We start from the raw sequence: 9055 nt of genomic DNA on the forward strand, positions 1-9055 counted from the left end.
AAAGCAGAGTGGAAGGAAAATTGCCGCCCCACTCCAAGGCAGCTGTCCAAAGAACTCCAGAGACTACCCCAGCTTCCAGTCAACGGACCCCACGAGAAAAACCGAGTCATCAATAAATACATGTATTCTTAGGCAGGGAGGCAAACGCTCTTTTCCTGAGACAAGAAGTTAGCTTGTATTTTAATTGCCTTTAGCAAAACAAGCAAACAAATAAATACAAATGTTTGATTTCAGTGATAAATATTTGTACCAAATATAAAACAAAAAGGACATAAACTTCAGAGGACCTTACAAGATAAAACAGGCTTCCATTGATTGCTTTCAGAGTCTTGTTAAAAGAGACAACTTCAGGATATAACTTTTGCAGCCCCTCAAAGCAAACTGAATCTTAGCATACTAAGACAGGCAAAAATAATTGTGCTTCGAAATGCTTATATTCTGCATATATTTGGTTTGCAAATTAACACAAGCTGGAAGGTAAATTCATCTTTTGTTGTTTATTCGTTCAGTTGCTTCCGACTCTTCGTGACTTCATGGACCAGCCCACGCCAGAGCTTCCTGTCTGTCGTCGCCACCCCCAGCTCCCCCAGGGACGAGTCCGTCACCTCTAGAATATCATCCATCCACCTTGCCCTCCACTCAGCCCCTCTTCCTTTTGCCCTCCACTCTCCCCAGCATCAGCATCTTCTCCAGGGTGTCCTGTCTTCTCATGATGTGGCCAAAGTATTTCAGTTTTGCCTTTAATATCATTCCCTCAAGTGAGCAGTCTGGCTTGATTTCCTGGAGTATGGACTGGTTTGGTCTTCCTCCAACACCACAGTTCCAAAGCATCTATCTTCCTTCTTGCTGTTGTAAGATTGATCTTACTTGCTGTTAACAGCAGAATAGGAAAACTTACGCCCTTCAAAAGCGGCGTAACAGAAGACCAGCAGCTCATCATATCATACACACACAATCAGGTAAACAATGAAGAAAGAAGCTCAAATAAAATCCTTATTTACAAATAACTTTCAAAATTCAAATGTTCTTGTACCATGCTGAATGTTTTTTCCCCCCTGACTTTCACTCTTGGTCTGTCAAGGGCTGGGCTATGGATATGAATTTCAGGCAAAATCTGCCATTTGTGTGGGTCGCCCGTATTGGAGCTTGTCGCCCCAGTTCTTCTGCCCTTAAAAACCCAGCAAAGGGCCAAGCGAGCCGCCCTGGCCAGCAAGAACACTTGGCCTCTGTGGAATCCCACCGGCTTCAAACCAGCGCTTGAGAAGCAGCGCTCGGCAAAGGGATCTCGAGGGCCAGTCCGGACGCGCCTGCTAGCGCTTGCTCCCCGGAGCCTTCGTTGGGGCAGCATCTGCCACTCCCTGATGCCCGCAAAGGAGCATAAGGCGGCAGAGAGAGGAGAGACTGTGCAGCCCAGCTTTCCCCTCTCTCCTTGCCCAGGCCCTGGGCCAGCTCAGCGCGGGGGAGAGCGAGACCTTCAGCTCGTCAGCCTGTTTCTTTTAAAGCCAAGAGAATCCCCGTGAAGCCACCTGTCGAGCCGCGTCCCGGGTCCCAGGGCCCAGTGCTCCATGAGTCGCCAGGGACGTCTAGGCGGCTTATGGAGGAAGATGCTGCCCTGGAGGAGGTAAAGGGGCTTCCTTCCGACAGTTAGTGGGGCAGCAGGCCAGCTGACTTGTCTCATCTTGGCTTCACCAGCCGGGACTGTTCTCCGGAGGGCCGCCCGCCTAGGAATTGGCAGCGTCCTCCTCGGCACAGAAGCACAAGGCGGCTGGTCCCTCCCTCTGGTGCTGCGATGCTGGTCTGACTTGGTCTCTCTCCTGCTCACCTGGGAAAGAGAAGGCCTGGCCACTGGGCTGGAGGAGAAAAAGGTTGAGCTACATTAAAGTGGAGTCAGCCGTCGGCTCAATCTCGGCCCTCCTGCTGGCAAAGCAAAATGCGGATGCTGCTTAAATCCTGTTAATGGGCAATGAATAAATGGATAAGCAGGAACTGCCACCAGATGAGCACACCCCAGGAATTATGATACTATCGCCTTCTTTACTGATTGGGGAGATGTTGGTTTTGCCCCAGCGCTGGGGCGTCAGTAAAGGTTTCCGCCGGAATGTGGAGACCCACCTTCCATCCCTGAGAGGAGGAAACGCCTCCTGCAGGGCTGAGACTATCCAGCGCACCTCATTGCTTCGGCTGGGTCTCTGAGTCTTGCCCTCGGTTGGGAGCTGCCAGGCGTGCCATGCAGCCTGGCTACAGCTCTGGCACTGAGAAGGCCGGAGAATTCGGAGCAGCCTCCCCGCCCCCACTCCCCGCGCGGCCATGCTGTGCCCAAAGGCAGGCTCATGGTGGGCGGGGAGGTTGCTGCTTGCCCACCCCGGTCTGCTTTACTCAGAGGAAGTGCGCTTGTTTGGCACAGAATCGCTTTCACACATCAGGCTGTCGCAAACAGCCGCGGCCCCACGCTGGGCTTGAGGAGGAAAGCTCTCCGTTGCAGCAGGCGAGGGAGGTGGGCAGCCTCAGTGGTGTCCCTGAGTGGGGAGAACCGAGACAGAGCCCCGCACCTATTGCGTGAGTGTGGGCAAGAACGGAATTCGGCTCCACTCAGCAGGGGAAATGTGACCCGCAGCTGCTGCGTTGACGTGATACACAGGCACGTCCCCGGTGACTCAAAGGCTGAGTGTGAATAATCCTAGTTAGGGTTCTCCTGGTATTTGGGTTGGTTAGTTGGTTCATGTTTTCTGCAAATCTAGGAAATGGGTTAATCCAGGAAGCACAAAGCACTGCCTGTGAGCCAATGGTCCAAGAATGGGTGGTTTGTCCACAGCCCTTTCCTTCCTTGCCCTTTTCGTTGCCACCAGGGGCCCTGATGACTGGACACTGGCCAGGATGACACAAATGACCTCCTTTCCAGATGGCCTGAAGGAGGGTGGGGTGGATGCCTCCCTGTGAGATAGGCGGGGTAGGGAAACACACCACAAGGAGTAGCAGAGCTCTGCTCCATAGACCTTGGCTCTAATCAGAGACTCTGAAAGCCGCTGGTGTTTCCACTTCCCTCCCTCTGATACCAATGAGAGTCAAAACGGGCAATCCTGAGTTTCTTTCTCACTCGCTCCTGTTTCCCGGGGCTGTTTTCCACCTTTTCCTCCAGGCCATCTCCTTGAGGAAGGGAGACTGCTGGCAACCCCGCAGGACTTACCTGCCAGGGAGGCAGAGGCACCCCTAAATGCCAGGCGGTGGAGGACTGGCAGGAGGCAACCATCCTTGTCCTTCTGGTGGGACAGGCCCTTTGCAGAGGGGTCACAATTCCCCGAGGAATTTCAGGTCACCCCAAAAAGAGTCAGATTCAGTACGGATGGGGCTGGGGACTAAACGGACCTAACCATATTTGCCGCCGCCCCCCCCCCCCTTGAAGGATTCAAAAGACTCGGAAGAGAGTGACTGGCTTTCCCCAGCGCTCCGCAACCAGGGAAAACAGGCTGCCTCAGAACAGGGAGCAGCTTTTTCCCCTGGAATCCACGGCCGTCCCCCCCTGTCGCGCTCAACAGGGCTTCTGGAAGGCTTTTCTGGAAGACATTCGTGGCTGTCCAGGGTGGATCCGGGGACAGGGAAGCCCAGGAGGAGCATGGCTGGTTTGTGACATGAACCCTGTCCAGAAACGGAGTGCCGACCGCATCTATGAGCCATGCCTGATGTTGGGCAGAGGGTGCGAGAAGGCTGGCATCCTATGATCAGGGTTCATCAAAATTGCCAGACTGTCTGAAGCAGGTGTAAATGCCAAGAAAGGGGCCGCCCCTTCCAACCTTGGCTACGGTCTCGGCTTGCTCTGGAGATGGGGGAGAGGGGAGGGGGCTCCTGTCCCTCCGCTTTCCCTCCACTCCCTTCCTGATCTGCAGGGAGAATCATGGCCAAGTCCAGCTTCCCGAAATGTCCCGCTGGCCTTCCTTTTTCTGCCTTGCTCTGGGGTGGGGGGTGCCTTGCTTAACCCCAGTTAATGGCAAACCAGCAGCTGAAGAGTGCTGTGGACTTGCTTTTTCGTGCTGTGCTCACAGAGTGTCCCTCCCAGGAAAAGACACACCGGGCAAGCAAGCAGGAAGGCAGGCAGGCATTTCGATCCAGTTGGTTTCAGACCTCGTCTTCCTCACCTGTCCTATTAAGAACGGACAACGTTGCCAAACAGGAACGGGGTGATAGGGAAAAAGGACCACCTTGCCCTTGACCACAAACAAGGGAGGGAGGAGCAGGGGCTGCGCCGGGGCCGAGCCGGAGGGACAGCGGGCTCCCGACAGGTGGTCCCCCTACAGAGCGCCGTACCCGAAGGAGGAGGAGGAGGCCCCCGGCCTATGCGCGGGGCAGGCAGAACCCAAGGCTCCCGCTGTAGCAAGCCCGAGCCCGAAAGTCCTACCTCTACCTGCGCGAAATGTGCTGCTGCTGCTATTATACTGTTGTTGTTGTTGTTGTTGTTGATTGCTTATTCCATAAGCATTTTAGGCACTACTGTAAACTGCTTCAGATTTATATAAATGAGAAAAGGTATCAAATACTCTAAATTAATAATGCCAATCAGAACCACTGACCGTCGCCGCGATGCCTACCCGGGCTTCTCCGGCTGGGGCCCCTTCCTCCTCCAGGGCGACCTCTCCTTCCGTGCCGCTTCCCTTTCCGCAGGGGCCTCTCCCGGCTTCCGTTTTCGCAGCGGTGCCGCGTAACGCTCTATGTACCTGGCGCGCGTTCCGGTTCTCCTTTCCTGGAGAACGGGGTTTCCAGAATGGGTGGCTCGTCCGGCTGAAGAGTTCGAATTACCTTTTGGCTTTCGGGGCCTCTTATTTCACAGCCTGCACCACTTCGACGCTGGTGCCCCATCCTAATTTGTATTCCAGGGAAAAAAGGCTCCGGAGGTTGAACCAGGCAGGAGCTTCGCAGCCGCCTCGGACCCGTCTGTAGCCACTCGCTGTTCCTTTCCTTTGCAGGGAAAAGAGACTTCAGACTGATCGAAATGGAGGTGGGATCCGGCGAACACAAGGAGCCGTGTTGGATAGATGTCTCGATCCTGTTCCAGGCTCACCGCTTCAGATGTTTCGTGGCTTCCGGCTCAGGATTTTCCCTCTCCGCCTGTGAAGCAGCCCAAAGGGCAGAGAAGAGCCCCTCCCGACCGTTCCCGCTCAGCGGAGGGAAAGGGCGCCTTCAGCTTGAGGGGGAACCGGGCTCCTTAAGGGGCGCTACACGGTCACATAGAAGGCGTTGATGTTACTCCTGCCCCGCCGCTACTTAATCTGCAACGGAGAGGGCGAATCTGGCTTGTCCGGGGCCAGGGAGAAAAGGGGGAGTGCTTCCTCTAACGCCCGGGCATTACCTGCCCCTTAGGGTGGCAATGAACCGCTGACTCACGGCTCTGCACAGGGGCTCCATGTCGCCTGTGAGGGGCCGCCCCCGGAGCAGCTGGGAGCAAAGGCGGCGGCCGCCGGGACTTGTGATTTGGGGATTGGGCGCGGATGAACGGAGGGAGTCCGTGTCCCTCGGCGGTCTCCCGGCCCCGCCTCGGGAGCGCCCTCTGAGCTGGGGGCTTTTCATGGCCGCGTGGGGGGCGGCCGATCCTGAGCGTTTACAGGAGACGCCGGGGCTGCAAGCGAGGGCTGCTGGGCAGCCGGGCTTCTCTCTCCTGAAAAGGAAAGCGGCCGTCGACCACTAGCCAACACAGCTGCTAATCCCGAGGGTGGAACCAGAGGAGCGGCTGCAGGTGGTAAGGGCCGGCGAGGCTAGATAGTAGCGCCTGAGGCCAATCTCCGTTTTCCCAGCCCCTCGTCCGACAGAGTAGGAGCTGTCTGGATAAATATTTGGGTCTTGCTGTCCTGATGAAGAGTTTGAGTTTGAGGAACTGCGGCCTTGGGGAGGCTGAGAGGGTGGGAGTCTTCTCCTTGCCTCCCCTCATTCTGGGGGGCGCACAGAGGCGGAAGGCGGAGAAGGACAGAGGTACAGGCGGTTTCTTCTGGATGTGACACGCGACCCGCCCACCCCCGGCAAAGGCCTGTCAGTCACTGCCAGCGGCCACCAATCAGAGGGCTGGAGCCAGAGAATTTTGGCAGGCGGAGATGGCGTCTCAGAGAAAAACGCCTGCAGCTTCGTGCCCCCCTGCGATCTCCGGGTATGCCCAGGCGCCGGGCAGAGGCGACCGAGTGCCCGTCCTCTCGGAAGCACGCCCGTGCCTTTGTGCTGGTCCAAGCGGCCCTCCGACGGGCCCACTGCTGCCCCTGCCCGCGGGGCAATGCTGCCTCCCACAGAGTTGGGGTGCCCCTGCTCCTGGCGCGGCGCCCGGAAAGCGGTGCGCCTGAGCTCAGAACGGTGTAGCCGGAGGGCGGCTGGTGAGAGTCGCGTCAGCTGCTGAGGGCGCGGAATGGACGCCCTGGGGCTGGAGCAGGAGACGGGCCCCACACCGCCGCAGCCCCACGAGCCCATTCGCTTCGGCATCGATCAGATTCTGGGCTGCCCGCCGCCGCAGCAGAGCGGCGGAGCGGAGGCAACCGGGGAACCCGACTTGGCCCTCCAAAGCCGCGGCTACGAGGCGGATTATGGTCCCTCGTGCTCCCTGGGGGCGTACGGCCTCCCGGGGGCCTCAGCTGGCAACGGCGGAGTGATCCGAGTGCCCGCGCACCGGCCGATTCCCTCCGTGTCCGTCCATCCTCCGCCGGCTGGAGCCAGCCTCGCGTTCCCTTGGATGGAGCACAACAGGCGGCTGACGAAGGACCGGATGGCAGGTGAGCAGTTTTCGCAGCTCGGAGCCCTTCAGGGGCTGTTCCGCCCCACCCCAGGAGGCCGATTGCCTAGCCCGACCCGCTTCCACAGGCGCTGGGGCCTGTCCGGCTTGACTCTCTCCACGGGCCTGAGGCTCAGCCTTACCAGAAACGCGTGGCCAAATGTGGGGAGCGCGGGGGTGGGAAGGGCGCGTCGTCCTGCGGGTCCCAGTGAAACTGGGCCAAGCAGGCTGATTCCCAGCCCTGGGGAGGGCGGGAGGAAGGGTGAAGCCCGGGTCCTTCGTCTTGCCTTGGCGCTCGAAGATCGGCTACGCCACCTTTCTGTCTCGGGCCGGAGGACTTCCTAAGACGGCCGGCGGACAAAGGAGGATCCCATTCTCTGGCCGGGGAGGAGCGCCCGTGGGCTGGACGAAGCCTCTTCACGAGGACCAAGAACTTTCCTCGAAGCTGCCCTGGAAAGAATCCCGGATTTGGGAGGGGCGCTGAAGAGGCGACTCGAGGCTCGGGGCCTGGCAAGGGAAAGCACCCCCCGCCAAAGTGGTTCTGAGATACCTCGGGAAAAGCAGGAGCCGCTTTCTCGGGGGAGGAGAAGGGCGTTTCTATCTCGCTCCAAGAAGTCTTAGCTAAGCAGACCTGCATCCGGGTGGGGCGGCGGCGGCGGTGGGCTCATCCCAGCTCTCCAGGCTTGTGGCTCCGACGGAGAAGTAGGGTTCTTTGAGCCCGCCCGGGAAGAGCCTGCAGCCCGAAGCGCCAGCTCTCTGGGGAGGCAAGCGGCGGTCCCTTTCCCTTTGTGGGACGCGCAGCTGGGCCACAGAGGGAGCGCAAGGCCGACCGCCGAGACGGAAGGCAGCTGCGCCGCCTAGATCGCTCTGACCCCCCCGACCCTCCCATGGTAGGGGAGGCAGCCCGCCCCGCTCCCTTTCTCCAGAGCCAAGGAACATCGTAGGGCGCGTTCTGGGAAGGAGCCCGGAAGCTGAGGTCGCCTGCCATCGGTAGCGGCCGTGACTTCCCTCCCTCCGCACTCCCGAATCCTCAGGGTCTCTGCTCTCTCGGTCTGCCCGCAGCCGCGTTGCCGCCCTTCTCCGTGGCCAGGCGGGTCGGCCACCCCTACCAGAATCGCACTCCTCCCAAGCGCAAGAAGCCGCGCACGTCCTTCTCGCGGGCGCAGATCTGCGAACTGGAGAAGCGGTTCCATCGGCAAAAATACCTAGCGTCCGCAGAGCGAGCTGCGCTGGCCAAGGCGCTCAAGATGACCGACGGACAGGTCAAGACGTGGTTCCAGAACCGCCGCACAAAGTGGAGGTACCGGGGCGGTACCGGGGCTGGGTACCGGGGCTGGGCCGAAGGAGCCGGGCATGGCCCGCGGGGCGCTTGGTCTGCGGTCGCCCCCCTCCCCTCGTTTGCGGGGATGCTTGTGGTGGGGGGGAATCGCTGCTGAGCACGTGGATTCTCGTCGGGCGACTGTGCGGGAGGGGCGAGGTTCGGAAAGGGTGCACCCGACTCTCCAGCACCTCGGAGGGTTTGGATAAGGGGCCGATGGCGCGGGGCGGGGGCTCCCTTCTGCTCATGCTCGCAGTCACCAGTTCCAGAGCAGCGAACTCCTGCGTCCCGCCAGCCATGATTTCAGGCTCTGACGCCGTTCCGGTCTCTCCGACAGGCGACAGACGGCAGAGGAGCGCGAGGCCGAGCGCCAGCAGGCCAGTCGGTTGATGCTGCATCTCCCGCCGGATGCCTTCCCGAAGAGTCTGGGGCAGCCACTGCAGCAGGACCCCCTCTGCTTGCACAACGCCTCGCTCTTTGCCCTGCAGAACCTGCAGCCCTGGGCGGAGAACCACGAGGTCACCTCAGTTTCGGGGGCCGCCGCCCTAGTGTAAGCAGAGCCGCGCGCAGACTTGAGGGCGCCTTGCCCGCCCGATCTCCAGTCGCGGGGCTGCCAGAGGCAACCTGAGCTCCCGCCGCTGCTGAGTCCCCGGGAGCAGCTTGCTCGGGAATGGAGTGGATCCATCAGGGCGGCTCCCGAGCCCTCCGCCCAGCAGAGTGCCCCGGACGCCAGGCGGCAAGGAGACCTTGCAGAGCGGCCGGCTGGGTTAGGGGGCGGCTGGGCTCCGGCCAGCCTTGTGCGCTCCGCAGACCACACCCACGGGAGACGTGGGGCTTGCAGGGGGACTCAAGGCTGCCTCTCCTCCGCATGCAAAGTCCAGGAAGTGCGAGCCCAAAGCAAGGCAGACGGGGAGTTGTGGAGAGGGCCGGCCGGCCGGCCAGCCAGCAGTCTTTACCCATTCCTCCGGCCAGCGTGTCTTTCCACGACCTTCCACTTGAAT

General features: G+C 59.8%; 1 protein-coding gene across 1 annotated transcript; it reads left to right on the forward strand.

Annotated features, from left to right (window-relative positions):
- Positions 1-690: 690 nt before the first annotated feature.
- Positions 691-8608, forward strand: TLX2 (T cell leukemia homeobox 2; the record flags this gene model as incomplete). The annotated part of the gene is made up of 4 exons (XM_063310525.1): positions 691-717; positions 6425-6737; positions 7799-8036; positions 8392-8608. Coding segments are annotated over 4 exons (795 nt in total), but the record flags the coding sequence as incomplete, so codon positions are not given.
- Between the last annotated feature and the right edge of the window lie 447 nt (positions 8609-9055).

The sequence above is a fragment of the Candoia aspera genome, chromosome 8, assembly GCF_035149785.1.
Source record: "Candoia aspera isolate rCanAsp1 chromosome 8, rCanAsp1.hap2, whole genome shotgun sequence".
Taxonomy (NCBI): Eukaryota; Metazoa; Chordata; class Lepidosauria; order Squamata; family Boidae; genus Candoia; species Candoia aspera.